At 38.8% G+C, this 26,855-nt stretch overlaps 1 protein-coding gene across 3 annotated transcripts in view; it reads left to right on the top strand.

Moving 5' to 3' along the window:
• The window catches only part of Asb3 (ankyrin repeat and SOCS box-containing 3), a 148,313-nt gene that overhangs the window by 106,647 nt on the left and 14,811 nt on the right, over positions 1-26,855 (top strand). For 2 of the 3 annotated variants that reach the window (NM_023906.3, XM_006514771.4), the window contains 3 exons: positions 351-548; positions 20,324-20,584; positions 23,963-24,093. In NM_023906.3, the coding sequence (NP_076395.2) occupies positions 351-548; positions 20,324-20,584; positions 23,963-24,093 (590 nt within the window). Of the gene's footprint in view, positions 1-350; positions 549-2,957; positions 3,050-20,323; positions 20,585-23,962; positions 24,094-26,855 lie in introns of all 3 variants that reach the window. The other variant, XR_003949485.1, reaches the window with a different exon arrangement.

A 26,855-nucleotide genomic window follows, 5' to 3' on the forward strand; every position in this document is an offset into this window, starting at 1 on the left:
TCTATTTAAACTTTGCACTAAGCAATAGTACGGGTAATATTTTGTAGCAGCTCTGAAGCATGTAGACATTTACTGGAGTTAGAAAGTGTAGGAAAGACACTTTTTTTTTTTTTTTTTTTTTTGGTTTTTCGAGACAGGGTTTCTCTGTAGTCTTGGCTGTCCTGGAACTCACTCTGTAGACCAGGCTGGCCTCGAACTCAGAAATCCGCCTGTCTCTGCCTCCCAAGTGCTAGGATTAAAGGCGTGCACCACCACTATCTTCTAGTCAGTGGATGATTCTTAAAATATGTATGGGAAAGATGTTGCATGCACCTGGAATATTAAATATTCTTCCATTTGTGTATTTGAAGGACCTTGGACTTGTTAATACCACGTACTAACCGGGCTTGTGACACTGGACCAGACAAAGTGAGCCCTGTTTATTCTGCAGTGTTTGGAGGACGGGAAGAGTGCCTGGAAATGTTACTGCAGAATGGCTATAGCCCAGATGCACAAATGTGCTTGGTATTTGGATTCAGTTCCCCTCTGTGCATGGCTTTCCAAAAGGAGTATGTACATTTGTTACATTTTACTTGTTTTTAATTCCCAAGTAACTTTTCTTCATAGTGGAAACTCAGTATCTCTGTTACTACTAAGTTGCTAACTTCGAAGAGGTCTGCTGCAGTATCTGTCGTTCAGTTTAGCAGAAGTGAGGTTGATAATGCCGGATGGTTTATCTTTTCCTTTTGGACCTGGATTACACTTTTAGTTTACAGTTTTAGGGAATACTTTAAATGTATTAGTGTAAATGCAAGCCTGCTCTGATGTCTTTAAAATGATCCAAGAATCAGAAATGAAACTTCATCAAGTAAGGTGCTGACTGCTTCAGGCTCTTTACCTTTAGCTCACCCTCCCCTCCCCTCCTTTAAGTTTAAAAGCCTTAGAGCAAACTGTGGTTTTCAGATATTATTACATTTAACATATTTGATATGTAGCATTTCCTAATGTAGTTCTTAATAATTATATTTTAAAAGTCAAATATTAATTTTCATACTCTGCATGAAATCAACTTTGATTTGTTTAAAGGGATGGCTCACAAATTTAATTTACTTTTTTACACTCCATATTTTACCCCCCCCCATCCACCATCTGACTACTGTTCCACATCCCATACCTCCTCCCCACCCCCTGACTACACGTGGATGTCCCTACTGCACTCACACCCCACCTGACCTCTAAACTCCCTGAGGCCTCCAGTCTCTTGAGAGTTAGGTGTATCATCTCTGATTGAACATAGACCCAGCAGTCCTCTACTATATGTGTGTTAGGGGCCTCATATCAGCTGATGTATGCTGCCTGCTTGGTGGTCCAGTGTTTGAAAGATCTCAGGGGTCCAGATTAATTGAGACTGCTGGTCCTCCTACAGGGTTGCTCTTCTCAGCTACTTTCAGCCTTCTCTAATTCAAAAACAGGGGTCGGCTGCTTCTGTCCATTGGTTGGGTGCAAATATCTGCATCTGACTCTTTCAGCTGCCTGTTGGGTCTTTCAGAGGGCAGTCATGCTAGGTCACTTTTTGTGAGTGCTTCATAGCCTCAGTAATAGTATCAGGCCTTGGGACCTCCCCTTGAGCTGGATCCCACTTTGGACCTGTCTCTGGACCTTCTTTTCATCAGGCTCCTCTCCATTTCCATCCCAGTAATTCTTTCATACAGGAACAGTTATGGGTCAGAGGTGTGACTGTGGGATGGCAACCCCCCTCACTTGATGTCCTGTCTTCCTGCTGGAGGTGGGCTCTATAAGTTCTCTCTCACTACTGTCTGGTATTTCATCAAATGTCCTTCCCTCTGACTCCTGAGAGGCTCTCACCTCCCAGGTCTCTGGTGCATTCTAGAGGGTCCCCCCAACCTCCTATCTCCTGAGGTTGCCTGTTTCCGTTCTTTCTGTTAGCCCTCGGGACTTCAGTCCTTTTCTCACACCCAGTACCATATCAGGTTCCCATCTTCCCCCACACCCATCCACTTTCCCTCCCAGGTCTCTCCTTTCCTCCCCACTTGTGAGTGCTTTCTTCTCTCTCCCAAGTGGGACTGGGGTGTCCTCACTTGGGCACTTCAGCTTGTTGAGCTTTTGGAATTCTGTGAACTGTATCTTGGAAATTCTGTACTTTTTTTTTTTTTTTGGTTAATATCCACTTATTAGTACATACCATGCATGTCATTTTGGGTCCGAGTTACCTCGCTCAGCATATTTTCTAGTTCCATCCATTTGCCTGCAAAAGTCAGGATGTCCTCATTCTTAATAGCTGAGTAGTATTCCATTATGTAAATGAACCATATTTTCTGTATCCATTCATCTGCCATGGGACATCTGGGTTGTTTCCAGCTTCTGGCTATCACAAATAAGGCCGCTATGAACATAGTGCTCCTGTGGCATGGTGGGGCATCTTTGGAGTATATTCCCAAGAGTGATATAGCTGGGTCTTCAGGTAGATCTATGTCCAATTTTCTGATGAACCTCCATATTGGTTTCCAAAGTGGTTGTACCAGTTTGCAATCCCACAAGCAATGGAGTGTTCCTCTTTCTCCACATTCTCGCCAACATGTGCTATCACCTGAGTTTTTGATCTTAACCATTCTGATTAGTCTAAGGTAGAACTTAGGGTTGTTAGGATTTATGTTTCCCTGATCACTAAAGACTTTGAACATTTCTTTAAGTGCTTCTTGGCCATTCAAGATTCCTTTGTTATTAATTCTCTGTTTATTTCTGCCCCCCATTTTTTGATTGGGTTGTTTGGGTTTTGTTTTTTTTTGTTTGTTTGTTTGTTTGTTTTGTTTTGTTTTATTTTTTTCGATATTAGCTTCTTTAGTTCTTTATATATTTTGTATATTAGCCCTCAACCAGATGTGGGATTAGTGAAGATTTTTTTTTCACAGTCTATAGGTTGCTGATTTGTTCTATTGACTATGTCCTTTGCTTTACAGAGCTTTCCAGTTTTATGAGGTCCCATTTATCAATTGTTGATCTTAGAGCCTGAGCGATTGGAGTTCTGTTTAGGAAATTTCCCCCAGTGCCAGTAAGTTCAAGACTCTTTTCCACTTTCTCTTCTGTTAGATTCAGTGTATCTGGTTTTATGTTGAGGTCCTTGATCTACTTGGACTTGAGCTTTATGCAAGGTGACAAATATGGATCTATTTTCATTTTTCTACATAGCAACTGCCAGTTAGTCTAGCACCATTTATTGAAGATGCTTTCTTTTTTTCCATTGTACATCTTTGGCTTCTTTCTCAAAGATCAAGCATATGTAAGTGTGTGGTTTTATTTTGAGTCTTCAATTCTATGCCACTGATTGACCTGTCTGTCTCTGTAACAATTCTGTATTGTTTTTTTATCATTATTGTTCTGTAGTATGGCTTGAGGTCAGGGATGGTGATTCCTCCAGAAATTCTTTTTTGGTTGAGAATTTTTTTGGCTAACCTGGGTTTTTGTTTTTCCATATGAAATTGAAAATTGTTCTTTCCTTGTCTTTGAAGAATTATGTTAGAATTTTTCTGGGGATTGCATCGAATCTGTAGATTGCTTTTGATAGCATGGCCATTTTTTTCTGTGTTAATTCTACCAATCCATGAGCATTGAAGAGCTTTCCATGTTCTGAGGTCTTCATTGAGTTCTTTCTTTAGAGACTTGAAATCCTTGTCATAGAGATTTTTCATTTGTTTGGTTAGAGTTACCCAACCATATTTTATATTACTTGTGACTATTGTGAATGGTTTTGTTTCCCTAATTTCTTTCTCAGACTGTTTATCATTTGTATAAAGGAAGGCTATTGACTTATTTGAGTTAATTTTATATCTGTGTGATGGTTTGAATATACTTGGGCCAGGGAGTGGCACTAGTAGAAGGTGTGGCCTAGTTGCAATAGGTGTATCACTGTGGGTGTGGGCTTTAATACCCTTGTCCTATCTGCCTGGAAGTCAGTCTTCCACTCTGTACCCCATTTTTAATATGGTTATTTGGTTTGTTGGTGTCTAACTTCTTGAGTTCTTTGTATATTTTGGATATTAGTCCTCTCAGGTGTAGATTGGTGAAGATTTTTCCCCATTATGTAAGCTGCCATTTTGTCCTATTTACAGTATCCATTGCTTTACAGAAAAGTTTACGTTTCATGAGGTGCCACTTATTAATTGTTGATCTTAGTGCTTGACCTGTTGGTGTTCTGTTAGGAAGTTGTCTCCTATACCAATGGTATCAAGAATATTCCCCATATTTTTGTTTCTTCTGTTGGATTTAGTGTATCTGGTTTTATGTTGAGGTCTTTGATCTACTTGAAATTGAGTTTTGTACAGGATGATAAATCTGGATTTGTTTACATTCTTCTACATACAGAAAGCCAACTAGACTACTACCATTTGTTGAAGATGGTTTTGACTTTGTCAAAAATCAAGTGTCCATAGGTATATGGGCTTATTTCTGGGTCTTTGATTATATTTCACTGTCGATCCTGTCTGTTTCTATACCAATACCATGGAGTTTTTATTACTATTGCTCTGTAGTACAGCTTGAAATCAGGGATGGTGAAACCTCCATATGTTCTTTTGTTGTACAGGATTGCTTCAGCTATCCTAGATATTTGTTTTTCTCTATGCAGTTGAGATTTTTTTCTTTCAATGTATATAAAGAATTGTGTTGGAAGTTTGATAGGAATTTAATTGAATATATAGATTGCTTTTGACATGATAGCCATATTTACTGTGTTAGTTCTACCAATCTATGAGTATCCGAGATCTCTCCACCTTTTGATATCTTCAATTTTTCTTAAGAGACTTGAAGTCTGGTCATACAGATCTTTCACTTGCCTTTACTATAAACACCAAGATATTTTATATTATTTGTGGCTGTTGTATAGGGTATTGTTTCCATGATCTCTTTCTAAGCCCATTATCATTTATATATATGAAGGATACTGATTGTTTGGAGTTAATTGTATCTAGCTACTTTGTAAAAGATGTTTCTCTACTGTAGGCATTCTCTGGTACAATGTTTTGGGTCGCTTATGTTATCATATCACCTGTGAAATGCAATGCTTTGACTTCTTTTCAAATTGTGTCCCCTTGATCTCCTTTAATTGTCTTTTGGTCTAGGTAAAACTTCAGTACAATATTGAAGAGGTACAGAGAAAGTAGACAGCCTTCCTTTTTACATGATTTTAGTAGAATTGCTTTAAGTTTCTTGCCATTTAATTTGATGTTGGGAATTACCTTGCTGTATATTGTTTCTATTGTGTTTAGGTATATGCCTTGTATCCATGATCAATCTAGTACTTTTAACATTAAAAGAGTGTTGAATTTTGTCAAAGGTTTTTTCGGAGTCTAGTGGGATGGTCATGTGGTTTTTGTTTGTTTGTTTGTTTTCTTTCAGGTTGTTTATATGGTGGATTACACTGATGGATTTTCTTCATCTTTGGGATGAAGTCTATTTGATCATGGTAGATGATGTTTTTCATTTGTTCTTGGGCTCAGTTTGTGAGTATTTTTACATCAGTGTTCATAAAGAAAATTGGTCTGAAATTGTCTTTCTTTGTTGAGTCTTTATGTGGTTAAGTATCAGGGTGACTGTGACCTCATAGAATAAGTTTGACACTATTCCTTCTGTTTCTATTTTGTGGAATAGTTTGAGAAGTATTGGTCTAGCTCTTCTTTGATAGTCTGGTAGAATTCAGTGCTAAAACCATTGGCCCTGTGATTTATTTTGAATGGGAGAAAATTAATGACTGCTTTTATTTCCTTAGGGATTATGTGACTATTTAAGTGGGTTACCTTATCTTGATTTAACTTTTGCAAGTGGTATCTATATAGAAAATCAACCATTTCATTTAGATTTTCCAATTTTGTGGAGTACAGGGTTTTGAAGTAATACCTGATGATTCTTTTAATTTCCTCAGGTATTATATTCCCCTTTCCATTTCTAATTTTGTAAATTTGGATATTCTTTCTCTGTCTTTTAGTTAGATTGGCAAGAGAGTTTGCCTTTTTGATTTTTCTCAAAGAAACTGCTCTTTGTTTCATTGATTCTTTGGATTGTTCTCTTTGTTTCTACTTCATTGATTTCAGCCCTGAGTTTGATTATTTCCCGATGTCTACTCCTCTTGAGTGAGTGAGTGAGTGTGTGTGTGTATCCTTAGAGCTTTCAGGTATGATTTTAAATTAGTAGTTTGGGTAGATTGTAACTTCACTTTCACTTGATTTTAAAAAGTCTTTAATTTTTTTCTTTATTTTTTCTTTGATGCAGTGGTCATTGAGTAGAGTTATTCAGTTTCCATGAATTTGAAGGCTTTCTGATAATTCTCTTGTTGAAGTTCAGCTTTAATTCATGGTGATCTGATAAGTTGCAAGGGATAATTTCAATTTTCTTGTACCTGTTGAGGCTTACTTTGTGATACAGTATATGGTGAATTTTGGAGAACATTCCTTAAAGTGTTGAGAATAATGTATATTGTAAGGTCCATTTGATTTATGTTTGTTAGTTTCATTATTTCTGTTTAGTTTCTGTTCCAATGCCCTGTCCTTCTGTGAGAGTAGGGTGTTAAAGTCTTCTGCCAATATTGCATGGTATTCGATGTGTATTTTAAGCTTTAGTAATGTTTCTTTTATGAATATGGGTGCCCTTGCATTTGAGGCATAGATGTTTAGTATTGTGATGTCTCCCTTTTGGAATTTTCCAGTGATGAATATGAAGTGCCTTTCCCCATCTCTTTTGATTAGTTTTGGTTGAAAGTCTATTTAATTAGGTATTAGAATGAGTACTCTAGCTTGTTTCTTGAATCCATTTACTTGGATTTTTCTAGCATTTTATTCTGAGATAGTGTCTATCTTTGTTGCAGAGATATGTGTCTTGTATGCAGTAGAATTATGGAACCTTTTCCATTCTGTTATCCTTTCTTTTTACTGGGGAATTGAGTCCATTGTTGTTGAGAGATATTTATGGCCAATGATTGTCAATTCCTGTTATTTTGATGGTGGTGGTGGTTGTGTGTGTGTGTGTGTGTGTGTGTGTGTGTGTGTCTGTGTGTCTGTGTCTGTGTTTTTGTCCTATTGGGCATGTTCTATGGCATGAACTTATTAATTTCTTGTGGTTTTGTTTTGTTTTTAGTGTTGTTAGCCTCACTGGGTTGGAGTTTTCCTTCTGGCATCCTCTGTAGGGCTGTATTATTGGAAAGATATTGGTTAAATTTAGTTTTATCATGGATTATCTTCTTTTTCCTCCTCTATGATTATTGAAAGTTTTCCTAAATAGTCTGGGCTGACATCCATGGTCTTTTAGGATCTGCAAGACAGTTGCCCAGATCCTTCTGGCTTTTAGAGTCTCTTTTGAGAAGTTACGTGTAATTCTGATAGGTCCACCTTTATGTGTTACTTGGCTTTTTTTTCCCTTATAGCTTTTGATATTTTTTTGTTGTTGTTCTATACATTTAGTGTTTTGATTATTATTTGACAGAAGGATTTTCTTTTCTGGTCTGATTGTTTGTTGTTTTTGCAAACCTATGTTTTATAGGCTTCTCTTTCTTAAGGTTATGGGATTTTCTTCTCTGACTCTGTTTAAGATGTTTTCTTCTTTTTTTCAGTTTTTTTTATTAGATATTTTCTTCATTTACATTTCCAATGCTATCCCGAAAGTCCCCTATACCCTCCCCCTGCCCTGCTCCCCAACCCACCCACTCCCATCATCACTTCTTGGCCCTGGCATTCTCCTGTACTGGGGCATATAAAGTTGCAAGACCAAGGGGCCTCTCTTTCCAGTGATGGCCGACTAGGCCATCTTTAAGATGTTTTCTTGCCCTCTGAGCTGGGAATCTTCTATTCCTATTATTCTTAGGTTTGGTCTTTTTATAGCTTCCCAAATTTCTCGAATGTTTTATGTTAGAAACTTGTTTTATTTGGCATTTTCTTTGATTGATATATCAATTTCTTCTATCATATCTTCTATGCCTGAGATTCTCTCTTTCATTACTTATATTCTGTTGCTGATGCTATCCTCTCAGATATCCTGTTGTGCCCTGTGTCATGAAGCCTCTGTAGATTTGGATCTGCAGGACTGACCTCTTCATGTACTCCAGCAATTCATAAGATGATGGTGTGGTAGCTGAGTTGGTCTGCCCACTGGCTCACCAGTACCCTCTCTACCAGAGCCAGCTCTACTGTGCTACACAGGCAAGATGTGGGGCCCACTGTCCTAAGTGCTCTAGCAAGGGTTAGAGGTGGGGGCAGCTCTCCCAGGCTGCCTAGGTGAGGACCAGGGCCAGATCTCTCAACCCTTTGATATCAGCGTAGCCTCAGGCCTTTGTTGGTAACATGGGCCAAGGAAATCAACACATCAGACCTATGCTATTGCAGGGCTGTGGACTCCTGCATCGGTAATAACATTTTCTTTTGAAAGGCTGGTTAAAAGTTTGTCCAAAGATGGGCGTGGTGGCACACCTTTAATCCCAGCACTCGGGAGGCAGAGGCAGGTGGATTTCTGAGTTCGAGGCCAGCCTGGTCTACAAAGTGAGTTCCAGGACAGCCAGGGCTATACAGAGAAACCCTGTCTTAAAAAAACAAAAAACAACAACAACAGAAAGTTTGTCCAAAGCTAAGATTCCAAAGGAAATAAATCCCTGGCCAAAGTTAATCATGGCATAGAAAAACTGTAATTTAACATATAGTTGTCCAGTTTCATTGTTAAATCACCACCATAATAAGTAAACAAAGCAGGACATGTTGAGTTGGTTTTGGGTCTTCTCTCTGCAGGTCCTGCTCTTCTTTGTGGGCTAGGATGCAGTTCTGGGAATCACAGTGACTGACACAGTAGTCAGTTATCACAAAGGAAGAGGCATAGCCCTACTGGCACTTTGCATTTGTTACTGGCTCGACTGATGGACAGTATAATCCACCATTTCTCAAGGAGCAGGAATGGCAACTTCCTTCATGTCTCCAGTTTTGCCTCTGTTTGTAGCACACAAATCACTTGTATCGTTTCTCCACCTTTTTTTTTTTTTTTTTTTTTTTTGGCTTTGTTTTCCATCACTCTGCCACCTACTTGCTGGGCTTGGTGCAGCCCACAGAATGCCAATTTCAAAGGGATTTGTTTTCCTTTGTAACTCCCTTTCTCAGTTGTGTGCAAAGGAACATAGACATTAATTATGCTTTGTTACAGTTAACTTTATGAACAGTGCTAAAGTATGAACATGTAACTGTCAAAGTTGAAGTTTTGATGACTGTACTATGTTATGCTTATTTACCTGATTCTTTGTTGTTGAATGTTTCTTTCTAATTTCTGCTACAGATAATACTGTTAATAATATATTTCCACAAGGGATTTATAATTTATTTTGAATTTTATCTTTTGAACAAAGTTTCAAAGATTGGATTAATAAATAAGAAATCTGAAAATTTTAATACTTACGTACACTTTATATTTATTTGCATAAAGATATTTAAATGTCTATAAATATATTTACCTAAAGAAATGTATTTAACACATATACAGTATCTCACTTATTTATTTGTTTTCATAAATAGTTAAGAAGGACTAGAAAAGCAATGTAACTCACTTAGAGTTACACAGCTTGGTTCCTTGGCTTGTGCTCTCTAACTTACAGCCCTACCTAACTGTCCAGTGACTTTTTCATCTTCTTTTTATTTTTTTTTCTTTTAAAGTGAATATAATTTTTATTTGTTTCCTTTGGTTGAAATAGGGTCTCACGAGAACCTCATCTGACTTCGATTTGCCACTTACACTATAATGTGTAATACATATTGAATTTTTTTGTTTTTTAAATTGTTATTAATCATTCCATTTGTTCACATCTCAAATGCTTCGTGATTACCACCTCCACCAATTCCCCCATCCCATGATACCTCACTTCCCTATTACCTCTCTGCCACCCTCCCATCCCATATCTGCCCTCCCTGCTCTCTTTTGCCTCTATGAGAGTGCTCTGCCACCCACCCACACTTTCCTGACCCACCTTTCCAACATCCCCCTACTCTGGGGTATCAAACCTCCCCTGGACCAAGGGCAACCCCTCTCACTGCTGTCAAACAAGGCCATCCTCTGCTACATATGTATCTGGAGCCAAAGATCCCTTTAGGTACACTCTTTGGTTGGTGGTCTAGTCTCTGGGAGAACTGGGTGATCAGGCCAGCCTATGTTTTTCTTCCAATGGGGCTGCAATCACTGTCCAGTCCTTCTGCCAGCTCCCCCACCAGATTTCCCGAGTTCAGCCTGATGGTTGGCTCCAAGCATCCACCTCTGCATTAGTCAGTTGATGACCATATCTCCCCAGGAAATGCCACACTAGGTTCTTCTCAGCAAGCACCTCTTGACCATGGCAACAGTGTTGGATTTGGTGTCTGCAGACATGATCTATCCTCAGGTGGGGCCATCCTCAGTTGGCCCTTCAGTCTTTGTTCCTCCCCCCTCCCCGTTCTTCCTTTGGATAAGAAGATTTCTGGGAAAACAAAACAAACCTTTGAGATGGGTGGGTGGCTCCATACCTTGATCAGGGCCCTTGCCATTCTACGGAGGTGGTCTCCTCAGGTTCTAGCTCCCCCTTCTCTGTGCATTACAGCTAAAGTCAATTCCATTGGGTCCTGGGAGCCTCACATTTCTCTGGTGTCTCGGACCCTCCAGTGGCTATCCCAAGTTCTTCATCTCCCTTGCTACCTATTTTTATTCACTTTCCAGACCCTGTGTACCTCTCTCACATATCCTCCAGATTCTGATACTGCCACCCTTATTTTCTCCTCCTTTCTCCCTCCCTTGTCCCCCTCTCATTCCATCTCTCACAATCGTCCTGTTCCCCTCTGAATGCATGTAGGACTGACATATCCACACCCTAGTCTTCCTTCCATGTTCCATATGCTCTGTGGGTTGTATCATGGACACTGTGAGCTTTTGGGCTAATATCCACTTATTAGTGAGCATACACTATGTGTGTTCTTTTCTGTCTGGGTTACCTCACTCAGGATGATATTTCCTAGTTCCATCCATTTGCCTGCAAATTCTATGAAGTCACCATTTTTAATCACTGAATAGTACTCAATTGTGTTGAAAATGCTGTCTTTTTTTCACTGGATGGTTTTAGGTCCCTTGTCAAAGATCAAGTGACCATAGGTGTGTGGATTCATTTCTGGGTCTTCAATTCTATTCCATTGATTTACCTGTCTGTAACTGTACCAGTACCATACAGTTTTTAATCACAATTGCTCTGTAGTACAGCTTAATGTCAGGTATGATGATTCTACCAGAGGTTCTTTTATTGTTGAGAAGAGTTTTTGCTATCCTAGGTTTTTTATTATTCCAGATGAATTTGCAGATTGCCCTTTCTAATTCGTTGAAGAATTGAGTTGGAATTTTGATGGGGATTGCATTGAATCTGTAGATTGCTTTTGGCAAGATAGCCATTTTTACAATGTTGATTCTGCCAATCCATGAGCATGGGAGATCTTTCCATCTTAAGAGATCTTCTTCAATTTCTTTCTTCATAGACTTGAAGTTCTTATCATGCAGATCTTTCACTTCCTTAGTTAGAGTCACACCAAGTTATTATATATTTTTTGTGACTATTGTGAAGGGTGTTGTTTCCCTAATTTCTTTCTCAGTCCATTTATCCTTTATGTAGAGAAAGGCCATTGATTTGTTTGAGTTAATTTTATATCCAGCTACTGCACTGAAGCTGTTTATCACATTTAGGAGTTTTCTGGTGGAATTTTTGAGGTTACTGATATATACTATCATATCATCTGCAAATAGTAATATTTTTGACTATTTCCTTTCAAATTGTATCCCCTTTATGTCCTTTTGTTGTCTAATTGCTCTGACTAGAACTTCAAGTACTATATTGAATAGGTAGGGAGAAAGTGGGCAGCCTTGTCTAGTCCCTGATTTTAATGGGATTGCTTTGAGTTTCTCTCCATTTAGTTTGAGGAGAGTTGGAATTAGGTCTTCTTTAAAGGTCTGATAGAACTGTGCACTAAACCCATCTGGTCCTGGGCTTTTTTTTTTTTTTTTTTGTTTGTTTTTTGTTTTGTTTTGTTTGGGAGACTATTGATGACTGCTTCTATTTCTTTAGGGGAAATGGGACTGTTTAGATTGTTAATCTGATCCTGATTTAACTTTGGTACCTTGTATCTGTCTAGGAAGCTGTCGATTTCATCCAGGTTTTCTAGTTTTGTTGAGTATAGCCTTTTGTAGTAGGATCTGATGATGTTTTGGATTTCCTCAGGTTCTGTTGTTATGTCTCCGTTTTCCTTTTTGATTTTGTTAATTAGGATACTGTCCCTGTGCCCTCTAGTTAATCTGGCTGAGGGTTTATCTATCTTGTTGATTTTTCTCAAAGAACCAGCTCCTGGATTGGTTGATTCTTTGAATAGTTCTCTGTTTCCACTGGGTTGAATTTAGCCCTGAGTTTGATTATTTCCTGCCATCTACTCCTCTTGGGTGAATTTGCTTCCTTTAGTTCTAGAGCTTCTAGGTGTGCTGTCAGGCTGCTAGTGTACGCTCTCTCTAGTTTCTTTTTGGAGGCACTCAGGGCTATGAGTTTTCCTCTTAGGACTGCCTTCATTGTGTCCCATAAGTTTGGGTATGTTGTGGCTTCATTTTCATTAAACTCTAAAAAGTCTTTAATTTCTTTATTTCATCCTTGACCAAGGAATTACTGAGTAGAGTGTTGTTCAGTTTCCATGTTAATGTTGGCTTTCTATTATTTATTCTGTTATTGAAGATGAGCCTTAGTCTGTGGTGATCTGATAGGATGTATGGGGTAATTTCAGTATTTTTGTATCTGTGGAGGCCTGTTTTGTGACCAATTATATGGTCAATTTTGGAGGAGGTGCCATGTGGCACTGAGAAGGAGGTATATCCTTTTGTTTTAGGATAAAATGTTCTGTAGATATCTATTAAATCCATTTATTTCAATACTTCAGTTAGGGTCCATGTATCTCTGTTTAGTTTCTGTTTCGAGGATCTGTCCATTGGTGAAAGTGGTGTGTTGAAGTCTCCCACTATTATTGTGTGAGGTGCAATGTGTGCTTTGAGCTTTACTAAAATTTCTTAATGAATGTGGGTGCCCTTGTATTTGGAGCATAGATATTCAGAATTGAGAGGTCAGCTTGGTAGATTTTACATTTGCAGAGTATGAAGTGCCCCTCCTTGTCTTTTTTGATAACTTTGGGTTGGAAGTCGATTTTATTCCATATTAGCATGGCTACTCCAGCTTGTTTCTTCAGACCATTTGCTTGGAAAATTGTTTTCCAGCATTTCACTCTGAGGTTGTGTCTGTCCTTTTCCCTGAGGTAGGTTTCCTGTAAGCAACAAAATGTAGGGTCCTGTTTGTGTAGCCAGTCTATTAGTATATGTCTTTTTATTGGGGAATTGAATCCATTGATTTTAAGAGAAATTAAAGAAAAGTAATTGTTGCTTCCTGTTATTTTTGTTGTTAAAGTTGGGATTCTGTTCTTGGGACTGTCTTCTTTTAGATTTGTTGAAGGATTACTTTCTTGCTTTTTCTAGGGTGTAGTTTCAGCCCTTGTGTTGGTGTTTTCCCTTTATTATCCTATGAAGAGCTGGATTCGTGGAAAAGATATTGTGCGAATTTGGTTTTATTATGGAATACATTGGTTTCTCCATCTATGGTAATTGAGAGTTTTGCTGGGTATAGTAGCCTGGGCTGGCATTTGTGTTCTCGTAGGGTCTGCATAACATCTGTCCAGGATCTTCTGACTTTCATAATCTCTGATGAGAAGTCTGGTATAATTCTAATAGGCCTGCCTTTATATGTTGACCTTTTTCCCTTACTGCTTTTAATATTCTATCTTTATTTAGTGCATTTGTTGTTCTGATTATTATGTGTTGGGAGGAATTTCTTTTCTGGTCCAGTCTATTTGGAGTTCTGTAGGCTTCTTGTATGTTCATGGGCATCTCTTTCTTTAGGTTTGGGAAGTTTTCTTCTATAATTTTTTTGAAGATATTTGCTGGCCCTTTAAGTTGAAAAATCTTCATTCTCATCTACTATTATCCGTAGGTTTGGTCTTTTCATTGTGTCCTGGATTTCCTGGATGTTTTGAGTTAGGATCTTTTTGCATTTTCCATTTTCTTTGATTGTTGTGCTGATGTTCTCTATGGAATCTTCTGCACCTGAGATTTTTCTCTTCCATCTTTTGTATTCTGTTGCTGATGCTCACATCTATGGTTCCATATTGCGTCCCGCTCGACCGGCAAGAAAGACGCAACAAACCAGAATCTTCCGTGGCAAGAGCTTTATTGCTTCCTTCTCAGGAAGATCCTGAACCGGGAAAATGGCGCTGCTTTTATAACCCGCAGTGTGACGTTTCAGCACCTGATATGGCGTGACAGCTCCCGATTCGTTGCTTGCCCATCACCCCACTATTACACCCCGAGAATGGGAGTGACTAGGAGTGAATTCACTCTCGCACCTGCGTACAAGGCTTGTTTACTAGTTAGGCACAGCAGAGGCCCGCGCCATCTTATAATGGCGATTGCTCGCAGCACACACGGCTCTCCTCAGAAATTACTGGCAGCACGCACGCAGTTGCTCGCAGCATGTACCGGCTCTCCACAGTTCCAGATTTCTTTCCCAGGGTTTCTATCTCCAGCGTTGTCTCACTTTGGGTTTTCTTTATTGTTTCTACTTCCCTTTTTAGGTCTTGAATGGTTTTGTTCAATTCCATCACCTGTTTGGTTGTGTTTTCCTGTATTTCTTTAAGGATTTCTACCTCTTTATCAGTGTTCTCCTGTATTTCTTTAAGTGAGTTATTAAAGCCCTTCTTGATGTCCTCTACCAGCATCATGAGGTATGATTTTAAATCTTGCTTTTCCAGTGTGTCGGGGTATCCAGGACTGGCTGATGTGGGAGTGCTGGGTTCTGATGATGGTGAGTGGTCTTGGTTTCTCTTAGTAAGATTCTTACGTTTGCCTTTCGCCATCTGGTAATCTCTGGAGTTAGTTGTTATAATTGTCTCTGGTTGTGATTCTGATAGCCTCTGTCAACAGACCTGGGAGTCTCGCTCTCCTCTTAGTGGTCAGAGTACTCTCTGCAGGCTAGCTCTCCTCTTGCAGGGAAAGTGCACAGATATCTGGCGTTCAGACCGGCCTCCTGGCTGAAGATGAAGCCCAGAAAGAGGGCCTGTCCCAGAAGATGTGTTGCCTTGCAGTCTGCCCACTCACCTGTACGGACTGGTCTCAGAGGGACACGGGACACAAGATGGCTCTCTCACCTGCTCTGATGGTCAGAGCCCTCCCGCCCAGACACCTCTCCTCTGGCAGGGAAGATGCTCAGATATCTGGAGCCTGAATCGGGTCTGTCCCAGAAGCTGTGTTGCTTCTGCTTGTCCCAGAAATTGTGTCACTTCTGTAGTCCGCACTCTCACCTGTGCAGACTTGTCTCTGAGGGACCCAGGACCCAAGATTGCTCCCTCACCTGCTCCGAAAGAGCCCTCCTAGGCGGACACCTCTCCTCTGTTGGGGAAGGTGCCCCGATTTCTGGAGCCCAAAATGGGGTCTGTCCCAGAAGCTATGTTGCTTCTGCTTGTCCCAGAAACTGTGTCACTTCTGTAGCCTGCACTCTTACCTGTGCAGACTAGTCTCTGAGGGATCCAGGACCCAAGATGGCTCCCTTACCTGCTCCAGCTGAGCCCTCCAGGCTCTCCAATACTTTTAACATGAATTGGTGTTGTATTTTGTCGAAGGCTTTTTCCACATCCAATGAGTTAGTGGATCATGTGTTTTGTTTTGTTTTCTCCTTTGAGTTTGTTTATATACTGGATTACAAGGATGGATTTCCATATATTGAACCATCCCTGCATCCCTGGGATGAAGCCTACTTGATCACATGTGATGATCTTCTGGATGTGTTTTTGGATTTGGTTTGCGAGGATTTTATTATTTTTGCATCAATATTCATAAGGGAAAGTGGTCTGTAGTTCTCTTTTTGTGGTTTCGGTATCAGTGTAACTGTGGCTTCATAGAATTAGTTAGTGTTCTTTCTGTTTCTATTTTGTGGAATAGTTTGAGGAGTATTAGTATTAGATTCTCTTTGAAGGTCTGATAGAATTCAGCACCAAAACCATCTGGCCCTGGGCTTTTTTAGGGGTGTGGGGGGAGACTTTTAATGATTGCATATATTTCAATGATGGGTTGTGGGGCTGTTTAGATGGTTTATCTGATCCTGTTAACTTTAGTACCCGGTATTTGTCTAGAAATTGATCCATTTCATCCAAGTTTTCTAGTTATGTTGAGTATAGACTTTTGTAGTAGGATCTGATTATCTTTTGAATTTCCTCATTTTCTGTTGTTCTGTTGTTCCCTTTTCATTCCTGATTTTGTTAATCTGGATACTGTCTCTGTGCCCCATAGACAGTATGGCTAAGGGTTTATCTATCTTGTTGATTTTCTCAAAGAACCAGCTACAAGTTTTGTTGATTCTTTGTATAGTTCTCTTTGTTTCTACTTGGTTGATTTCAGCCCTGAGTTTATTTCCTGCCTTCTACTCCTCTTGGGTGTATTTACTTCTTTTTATTCTAGAGCTTTCAGATGAGCTGTTAAGCTGCTAGTGTATGCTCTCAACAATTTCTTTTTGGAGGCACTCAGAGCTATGAGTTTTCCTCTTAGCATTGCTTTCATTGTGTCCCATAAGTTTGTGTATGTTGTGCCTTTATTTTCATTGAATTCTAAAAAGTCTTTAATTTCTTTCTTTATTTCTCCCCTGACCAAATTATCATTGAGTAGATAGTTGTTCGGTTTTGACGTGTATGTGGGCTTTCTGCCATTTTTGTTGCTTTGAAGACCAGCTTCAATTCGTGGTGGCCCAATAGAATACATGGGATTAATTCAATGTTCTTCTATCTGTTGAGGTTTTGTGTCCAAGTGTATTGTCAATTTTGGAGAAGGTACCATGAGGTGCTGAGAAGAATGTATACTCTTTTGTTTTAGGGTGAAATGTTCTGTAGATATCTGTTAAATTAGTTTCATTCTTTTAGTTTCCCTGCGTCTCTATTTAGTTTCTGTTTCCTTTAGTTTCTGATTTAGTTTCATTGGTGAGAGTGGAGTGTTGAAATCTCCTACTATTATTGTATGAGGTTCAGTGTTGGTTTTGAGCTTTAGTAGGGTTTCCTTTACAAATGTGGGTGCCCTTGCATTTGAGGCATTGGCTTCCAGAATTGAGAGTTCATCCTGGTGGATTTTTCCTTTGATGAATATGTAGTGTCCTTCCTTATCTTTTTTGGTAACTTTTGTTTGAAAGTCTATTTTGTTGGATATTAGGATGGCTACTTCAGCTTGTTTCTTGGGGCCATTTGCTTGAAAAAAAAATTTCCATCCTTTTACTGTGAGGTAATGTCTGTCTTTGACTCTCAGGTGTGTTTCCTGTATGCAGAAAAATGTTGGCTCCTGTTTGTGTATCCAGTCTGTTAGCCTATGTCTTTTTATTGGGGAATTGAGTTCATTGGTGTTGAGAGAGATTAGGGACCAATGATCATTGCTTCCTGTTATTTTGTTGTTAAAGTTGGAATTACATTTGTGTCTTTCTCTTCTTTTGGGTTTGTTGTGAAAAGATTACTTTCTTGCTTTTTCTTGGGTGTTGTTTCCCTCCTTGTGTTGGAGGACTTTTCCTTCAGTTATCCTCTGTGGGACTGGATTTGTGGAAAGATACTATTTAAATTTGGTTCTGTCTTGGAAAACTTTGGTTTCTTCATCTATGGTAATTGTGAATTTTTGTTGGGTATAACAGCCTGGACTTTCATTTTTGTTCTTTTAGAGTCTGTATGACATCTGTACAGGATCTTCTGCCTTCCAGAGTCTCTTTTGAGAAATCTAGTGTAATTCTGATAGGCCTGCCTTTATATGTTACTTGACCTTTTTCCCCTTACTGCTTTCAACATACTTTCTTTGTTCTGTGCATTTGATGTTTTAATTATTATGTGACAAGAGGAATTTCTTTTCTGGTCTCATCTGTTTAGTGTTCTGTAGACTTCTTGTATGTTTATGGTCATTTCTTTCTTTACATTAGGAAAGTTTTCTTCAATAATTTTGTTGAAGATGTTTACAGCTCTTTGAGTTGGGAATCTTTACTCTCTTCTATACCTATTATTCTCAGGTTGGGTCTTTTGATTGTGTCCTGGATTTCTTGAATGTTTTGAGTTAGGAGCTTTTTGGTTTTTGTATTTCCCTTGACTGTTGTGTCTATGTCTTCTATTGTATCTTCTGCTTCTGAGATTTTCCTATCTCTTGTATTCTGTTGGTGATGCTTTCATCTATGACTCCCGTTCTCTTTCCTAGGTTTTCCATCTCTAGGCCTGCCTCCTTTTGAGTTTTCTTTAATGGTTCTATTTCCATTCTTAGATCCTGGACGGTTTCATTCAATTCCTTCACCTTTGATTGTGCTCTCCTGTACTTCTTTAAGGGACTTATGTGTTTCGTCTTGAAGGGCTTCTTCTTGTTTACTTGTGTTCTCCTGTATTTCTTTAAGAGAGTTATTTATGTCCTTCTTAAAGTCCTCTGTCATCTTCATGAAATGAAAGTTTAGATCTGAATCTTGATTTATAGGTGTGTTGGGGTATCCAGGACTTGCTGTGGTGGGAGAACTGGGTTCTGATGTTGCCAAGTCAAATTGGTTTCTGTTGCTTATGTTCTTATGCTTGTCACTTGCCATCTGGTTATCTCTGGTTTTATCACCTCCCTGTCTTTGACTGGAGCCTGACCTTCCTGTGAGCCTGGGAATTCGAGCTGTGGTGTCGAGCTGCCACCGTTGTGTGTACTGTGTGGTATCAGGTATCTTCTTGGGGGCACAAGTGGAAGCTGGAAGATGCCCTGGTATCCATCTGGGAGGAAATTTGCTTTCTTGCATCACAGGGATCTTGGTATGCTGTGTCTCTGGGCAGAGTTTAAGAAGCTTCATGTGTCTGAATTTCTGGTGCAGGGGAGATGGGTAGCAGATCGAACTGCAGTGGGGGTGTATGCTGTGAGGGATTGGGTCTAGAGCAGGATCTCTGTTCCAATCTGGCACACTGGGAACTGGGAGGTGCCCTGGTCCCCTATGACTTTTTCAAATGGGAATTACACCTTCTTTGTTTTTCCATGTAGCTATCTGCACTGGCTGGTTTTGTGTGTCAACTTGACACAGGCTGGAGTTATCACAGAGAAAGGATCTTCAGTTGGGGAAATGCCCCCATGAGATCCAGCTGTAAGGCATTTCCTCAGTGATCAAGGGGGAGGACCCCTTGTGGGTGGTACCATCTCTGGGCTGGTAGGTCTTGGGTTCTATAAGAAAGCAAGCAGAGCAAGCAAGTGGAAGCAAGCCAGTAAAGAACATCCCTCCATGGTCTCTGCATCAGCTCCTGCTTTCTGACCTGCTTGAGTTCCAGTTCTGACTTCCTTTAGTGATGAACAGCAATGTAGCAATGTAAGCTGAATAAACCCTTTCCTCCCCAGTTTGCTTCTTGGTCATGATCTTTGTTCAGGAATAGAAACACTGACTAAGACACTATCCGTATTTGATGATCTGTTTTTAAGCAATTAATTTAATAGGCTAAAATGGTAAATGTTTATTTCACAGAAGTGCTTAAAATTAAGATCAACTTTATAACACAGAGTTTTAAGTTAAAATTTGTTCATTAGAAAAGCTTTCCTGGCCGGGCGGTGGTGGCGCACGCCTTTAATCCCAGCACTTGGGAGGCAGAGGCAGATGGATTTCTGAGTTCGAGGCCAGCCTGGTCTGCAGAATGAGTTCCAGGACAGCCAGGGCTATACAGAGAAACCCTGTCTTGAAACAAACAAACAAACAAAAAAACAAAAAAAAGAAAAGAAAAATTTCCCTGTGTGATAAATGTGATATCTGTACCTACCTACCTACATATTTGCTGAATATAAAAAAGTGGAAATTGGCTAAGGATACATAATATGGAGCATTGTAGAATGAATCAATCTTCAGAGACTTACCTTGTTCTTCATTAGCTCTTTTAAAAAAATATAACAGAAATTTTTAATTGTAGAAAACATTATAGCTTGAAAAAAGGTTTCTGTGTGAAAGATATCTTAAAAATCTTAGCGTTGAAACCACAAACAATGCAGAGCGATTGATACAAAAAGTTTTCTTTATCATTACTCTATTCAAACTTATTGCATGTAAAAGCCATTGGTTATACCAAGTGCTATTTTCATTTCCAGTTGTTACTACTATTAAAAATTTGTTAATAAAAGTATTTGTTGTAATGCAGTCTAACTTTTAAACTTCTTTGTCTTTCTTTTTTCCTTCTTTCTCATTTTGCTTCTTTTTTATTTTTATTTTTTGGTGAAGCTGTGATTTTTCTGGAATTGTGAATATTCTTTTGAAGTATGGAGCCCAGTTAAATGAACTTCACTTGGCATACTGCCTCAAGTATGAGAAGTTTTCAATGTTTTGCTCTTTTTTGAAGAAAGGTTCCCTGATGGTACCTTGGAATCATACATCTGAATTCATAAGTTATGCAGTTAAAGCACAAACAAAATACAAGGCATGGTTGCCACATCTCCTGCTTGCTGGATTTGACCCATTGATTCTGCTGTGCAGCAGCTCTTGGTAAGAAATCTTTCTAATCAGTTCTTGAGATGTCTGGTCTAGGATGTGTGTGTGTGTGTGGGTGTGTGTACTGACCACCATATCTGCATTGCGTGAGAGTATTGACCATTGTAGCTGTGCTGGTTTGAAAGAGTTGGGGGCTGAAAACAGTGAAGAGGATATTAAAGCACTGAGTTCTATAAGAAGTGTCTGCATGCAAGTGATTAGGAAAGGTGTAGCTTTCACGGTTTCTGAGGATATAGCTTACTTAGTTCTGGTTGTTTATCATGTCAGCCCTTTATAAGAGAGTATATGAATGTTGAGTCGGGATTCTGTGGTGACAAGATTGTTTCTACACACTTCCAGATTTAGCAAACGTTGTTATCTCAGATAGGTGCCTGTAGTATGGTATGTGAGCAACAGGTTTGATTAGTCAAATGACAAAAATAGAACCAAAGCCTCGGGTCTAATAGAGAAGGTGTTACCTTCCCGACCCTTGGTGAAATACGTCAGCCCTGCAACAGTCAGTTTCAGGAATGGAGCTGAGGTCATCAGGGTCAGCAGCGAGCATTCTCACCTGCTGAGCATCTCCGAGCAGCATCTCCCTACCTCTTAAAGTTGACTTTTATTTCTGGGGAATCTACTTTCCTTCCACTTTCCTAATAACATACTGAACCCCTGACTGTACTCTCTCAACAGATGATTTAAACATTTATAGCTGCCTATCAAATGCTGTTTCCACTCTCTACTCTTCTATATTAATTTGTGTAAAACTCTATTTTTAAGGTAATTGAATGAAACAGGAAGATTACTGACAATACAATGAGACATCTCTAATTTAGGAACTTGCATATGTTTGTCATAACAGTTCTGCCTCCCCATATGCATTCTATTGTGCGATAGTATACTTTCAAGGGCCAGTTACATCTAGTAATTAACACAGTTATATAAGGTGATGCTAATGTCTTAGTGAATTTCATGATTAGCTCTTCTCTGGGGCTAGCTAGCAAAAGATAACCTTTCACTGTCTAGGAGTCATCTCCTGACTGTGCTTTAAATTTGACTAAACACCTCAAGTAGCTATAGACAGTTCGACAGTCTGTTCTCCTTTCCTGAACCCTAGCGATGCCTGTCTCCAGAGCATGCACTTTTTCTTCAGCTATATATTTAATTTTTCTTCACCTGAAACCATGAACTGACTCCATTTCTTTTAACTTTTACATCCTGGAGTTTCCCAGATATCCTGTGTGGCACTCAAATCTATGTTCTTAACTACTTTGCTTTAACTTCATGCACCCAGAGAAATGAAGTAGTTCTGTTATTTAAGGTCAGACACTTCCATCCATTGTGAAATTTGTGCCATCTTTTCTTGTTCCTTCCTACTTCTAAATTAGGAAAACTTATGGATAGAAAAAGGAATTAAATATCTCCAATTTTCCTTTGCTCTCTAAAACCTATGGAAGAAAAATAATTAAATTTTGACTGTTATCCTTTGTTCTCTAACCAACTAAGTCAACTCTTGGTAAGGAGAGTGCAATATTGAACATAGCCCCAAAGTTCATAAAATATACTGTTCTTTTTCTAGTTTAAATGATTTTCTTACTCCATGTTTAAGTTGTGAGGGGTTTTTTTGTTTTTTGTTTTTTTTTTTTTTTTTTTTTGTGTGTGGTTAATACATCCTTGGTACATACTCCATTTCTAAGATTTGTTAGGAAAGTGTTAAGAAACAAATAAACAATCAAATTATTTAGTTTAACATTCTGAATTGATAGTGCCGATTCATATACTTCACTACTAAAGAGTCACTTTATATTCAGAGATATCTATGTCTATCCCTCCCTTTTCTCAATGTGCTTTCTGAGGAACCAACAGCTAAACTGCCCTTTCTGTTTCTTTCCTTTCTTCAGTTGTTCTCTTGGAATGTCTGCAGAAACTGAGCATAAAAAGAAATTGTTTTATACTAATTGAATGAGATAAAGAAATTTTTTTAAAAAGACATAACTGTTTCTAAGGAGTTGACGTTTTTATTATAGATAGAAGAGAGAGCACAGACAAGGCATCTGGGTGATTCCAGAGTGAACATGACCTTCATATTGAACAGAAACATGTGAGGCGAGGGGGTGGGGGTGGAGAGGAAGAGAGGGGAACCAGGGACAAGATCCCAGGAGACCAAAAGACCAGTCTCTTGACTGTCATATGGCTAGGTTATGTATGGGAGAGAAGCTAGGGAAGCCCAGCCCAGTTACTGGGCTGGAGAGTTTATGGTAGGTGGTGGGATCTGCCAAGCAGGATGTCTCCTTAGTGGGTACTGACAATGCTGAAAGAGGCTGATGGGCAGTGTCTGTTAAGTAAACACCTTAGCCATTTGTCTGGGGTCTGACACCACAGTTATATAGTTGTTCTGTTTGTGTGTTTGTTTTTCAAACAACGTGAGGCTGTGTAGTTGAACTTGGATGAGTAATTTGCTAGGATTTTAAGTTTTCTTAAAGTACTGACTGTATTTCATGTGTATAATGATGTGAGATCTCCTGGAAAATATAATACTGAAGTTTTCATATTCTAGTAATATATTTATACATACATATTTTATACTTGTAAAAGTGTGTTTATTATATTTTATATATTTTTATAAATTTTGAAGAAATAGGTTACACATTATGTAAGAGAGCTAGGAGCTTAAAGAATTTAGGCATTTCAACCATTTTTTTAAATTTTCACTAGATTCAATTTCTAACATTTGGGGAAGCCTCTTTTAGTTGGACTGATAGGGAATCCTGTGTTGTTTTGAAAAAAAGAGAGAGGAATATATATTAGTGTGGACCTCATATTTTTTGTTCTTAATGCTGAATGCAATGTTAGATCACTCTTTATGGCTGAGTCTATAATGAGGAAGGTTCTTAGAACAGCTGCATAACTTCTAGGAATAGTTAAGGAGGTGAGGGCTAAGGGTGGTAGAAGAGATGTCTCTTTTTATGCTCAGCTTTGGGATGAGTGGAAATATTTGAGCTTTATCCTTTCTAGATCATCCTGTGTCTATAGGGATAGCCAGACTACATTTGGCAAAACAGCTCAGTTGTGAGAAGGTAATGGCAAGTTCAGCCAAGACTCTGGTTCTTTTTCCAATGGAAAAAGAAAATGCCTGCTTTTCAGGAATGTAGAAATTCCTCTTGAGGTCCCTTGGATTACTGCACACAACATTATTCCGCTTCTGGGAGTCTAATGAGTTGCCTTAGTTGTTTGAATACTGTGTGGTTTTGCTGTGGTTTTCCTTTCATCATTAAGTTCTTTAAAAATAAGAGTGTGGTATTTACTTATGTGTATATGGCTAGTACTAGAAGCAAATATACAGACACACACACATTTGTTTTCTGATGGCCTGTTAATATGTTGTTGATACAGGGTTGATTCAGCCAGTGATGACATCCTTATCTTTACTTTGGAATTTTCTAATTGGAAGAGACTTCCTTCAGCTGTTGAAAAGATGCTCTCTGTTCGTGCAAACTCCTCTTGGGCTCTTCAACAACATTTGGGTAAGAAGGCACAGCTTTAAACACACTGCTACTCTTTCTTCTCTTGCTTCTCTAGTTATGTTAGAATTTTTGTGGATTTTTTAGAGAACATAGTAAATTGTAGCCACTGGCAGCCACGAGTTTCAGAGTTCCTGAAAGGAAAGATGGGGTTGGATGGAAAAGGCAGCAAGAGAAGTAACAAGCCAAGACAAAGTTCTCTGATCAAGGCCCAACTTTAATTTTAGAGTCTGATATTAAAGGGGGGAACCCATCCCCCACTGTGCCAGGATCTCCTGTTTGCTTTATCAGGAAAACAAGCTCAGCTGCTCAGCAGGTAGCGTCTTGCATGAAGCTGCAGACAAAAGAATTTACCTAGGTCAGAAGACTCTAGGTGAGCTGGGAACTGTGGCAAACAAGGTCTGAGCCAGCCTGCTCAAGGCTGGGGGGAGGGCACAGTAAATTAGGCATAATATGGATTTCTTCATATGTGGAAAGCATGGGGGAAAGGGTAGTATTTTCCTCTGAATTATATCTATTCATAAGTTTAGCGTACAAATCTTACAGGGAGCAGCAATTGACTATTTTTACTCAGTAAGAATCTTTTGCTCTTGTAAAGATACATAAGGAAAATACTTAGTTTATATTCAATAGAATATTAAACTTAATATTTCTTTAGAAATTTTTATAGATTCATGTTCTATCTGTAAAGTTATCATCTCTGAAAGGAAATATTAACTTATTTTATTTGTACCTGTCTCTACTGATAATATAGTAACCTGTTTATATACCCTGTGAACTGGGTGAAAATTCTGTGAATTGATTATCTTGTTGTTGGTCTTTCTTGTAGTCCAGGCTAGCCTAAAACTCTTGGTACTCCTGCCTTTACTTCTTGTGTGTTGAGGTTACAAGTATATGTTACCTGGTGATTGATATTTAAATGACTATTGTAAAACAGATTTTTCAAACTTTACTATACTTATTAAAATTTTATTAGCCAAAAAATTAAAAAATACTCAGTGAGTTATTTTTAATTTAATTTTTTTATTCACTTTACATCCCACTCATTGCCCCCCTCTCCATTACCCATTCCACAATTCTTTCCCCATAGCCCTCCCTTCTCCACTGGGGGGGGGCTGGATATCCACCCCCAACCCTGGTACTTCAAGTCTGCAAGACTAGGTCCTTCCTCTCCCACTGAGGCCACACAAGGCAACCCAACTATAAGAACATATCCCACATACAGGCAACAGCCTTTGGGATAGCCCCCATTCCAGTTGTTCAGATCCCACATGGAGGTCTAGCTACACATCTGCCCTATATTAGTGGGGAGGCTTAAGTTCAGTCCATGTATGTTTTTTGGTTGATGGTGTAGTCTCTGAGAGCCCCAAGGCTCTAGGTTACTTGATTCTGTTGGTCTTCCTGTGGAGTTTCTATTTCCTTCAGGGCCCTCAATCCTTCCTTCTAGTCTTCCATAAGAGATCCCAGGCTCCAACCACTGTTTGACTGTGTTTGGTGTCTGTGTCTGTCTGAGTCAGCTGCTGGGTGGAGCCTCTCAGAGGACACGTTCTTCAAGCATAATAGAGTGCCATTAATAGTGTTGGAGACTGGTGCTTGCTCATGGGATGGATCTCAAAGTTGACCATTCATTCAGTCTCTATTCCCTCCCCATGCCTATATTTCTTGTTAACAGGATAAATTTTATTTTATGTAAGAAACCTAGTTTAAATATACTATATCCAAAGTATTCTTATATATTTGCTCTGATTTATTTAATTTTGATTATATGTTATGAGATTATGAGTTTTAAGTTGAGAAAATTTTTCTTTCGTGTCTATTTTTATGTAATGTGAAACTTTTCCAAAAGCAGTTTGAATAGGTTTTTAACAAATCAATCTATACCTATGTAGAAATGTCTTGTAATTTCTTTAAAAATTACATTTTAGTTAATTTTCTCAATCTTAAGTGCTCTTGAACTTAGCCATGCTCAGACTGTGAGGAAAGTTTCTGTTGAAGAAGTTTTCTATTTGGAGTCTCCTGGCGTTCCAGTTTAGGATTTCTTTAATGATAATGTGGGAAAGTTCTCTTGTATGTAATTCTCAAAGTATTTGCAGATACTTTTCTGATTATGTATTTGTATAATCAGAAAACAGATATTTATTCAGAACAGATAGAATGTCGGAGAGCGAATTTGAGAACAGAAAACCAAAAGGGCATAAATGTCAAATGGGAAAATTATTGCAATACATTAAGGCCATAGCACAGGGCAGGTGTCTAGATCAGTGATTCTCAACCTGTGGGTCATGACCCCTTTGAGGTCACAAATTGGATGTGCTGTGTATCAGATATTTACTAGTAGCTTGTGCTTCTTGTTCTTTTCTCTAGCTACAACCTCTTTTCTTGATTCCAGCTCTATATATCTATTAGCCATTTGGATATTACTATTTCATAACGTACATTATGATGTATCCATAATTGAACATGCCATTTTACTTACAAATTTTTGTGTTCTTTCTGTTTTCTAGTTCCTTAGGTCTGAGAGCTTTGGAGAATATTATTTTCCAAGAGAATGACTTAAAGCTGTTTAGCTGTTTGCTATTCATTTCATTGACAGTGGTAGTGTTTCAGTGATGTGTTTGTTTGTTTGTTTTGTTTTGCTTCGTTTTAAAGCCTGTCCTACAACACCTTTCTTTTTTATTTAAACTTGATTATTTATTTTTATTTTATGTGCTTTTGTGTTTTGTCTGTTTATCTGTCTGTGGGGGTGTGTCAAATCATGGAGTTAT

The sequence above is a fragment of the Mus musculus genome, chromosome 11 (genome assembly GCF_000001635.26).
Source record: "Mus musculus strain C57BL/6J chromosome 11, GRCm38.p6 C57BL/6J".
Classification (NCBI taxonomy): Eukaryota; Metazoa; Chordata; class Mammalia; order Rodentia; family Muridae; genus Mus; species Mus musculus.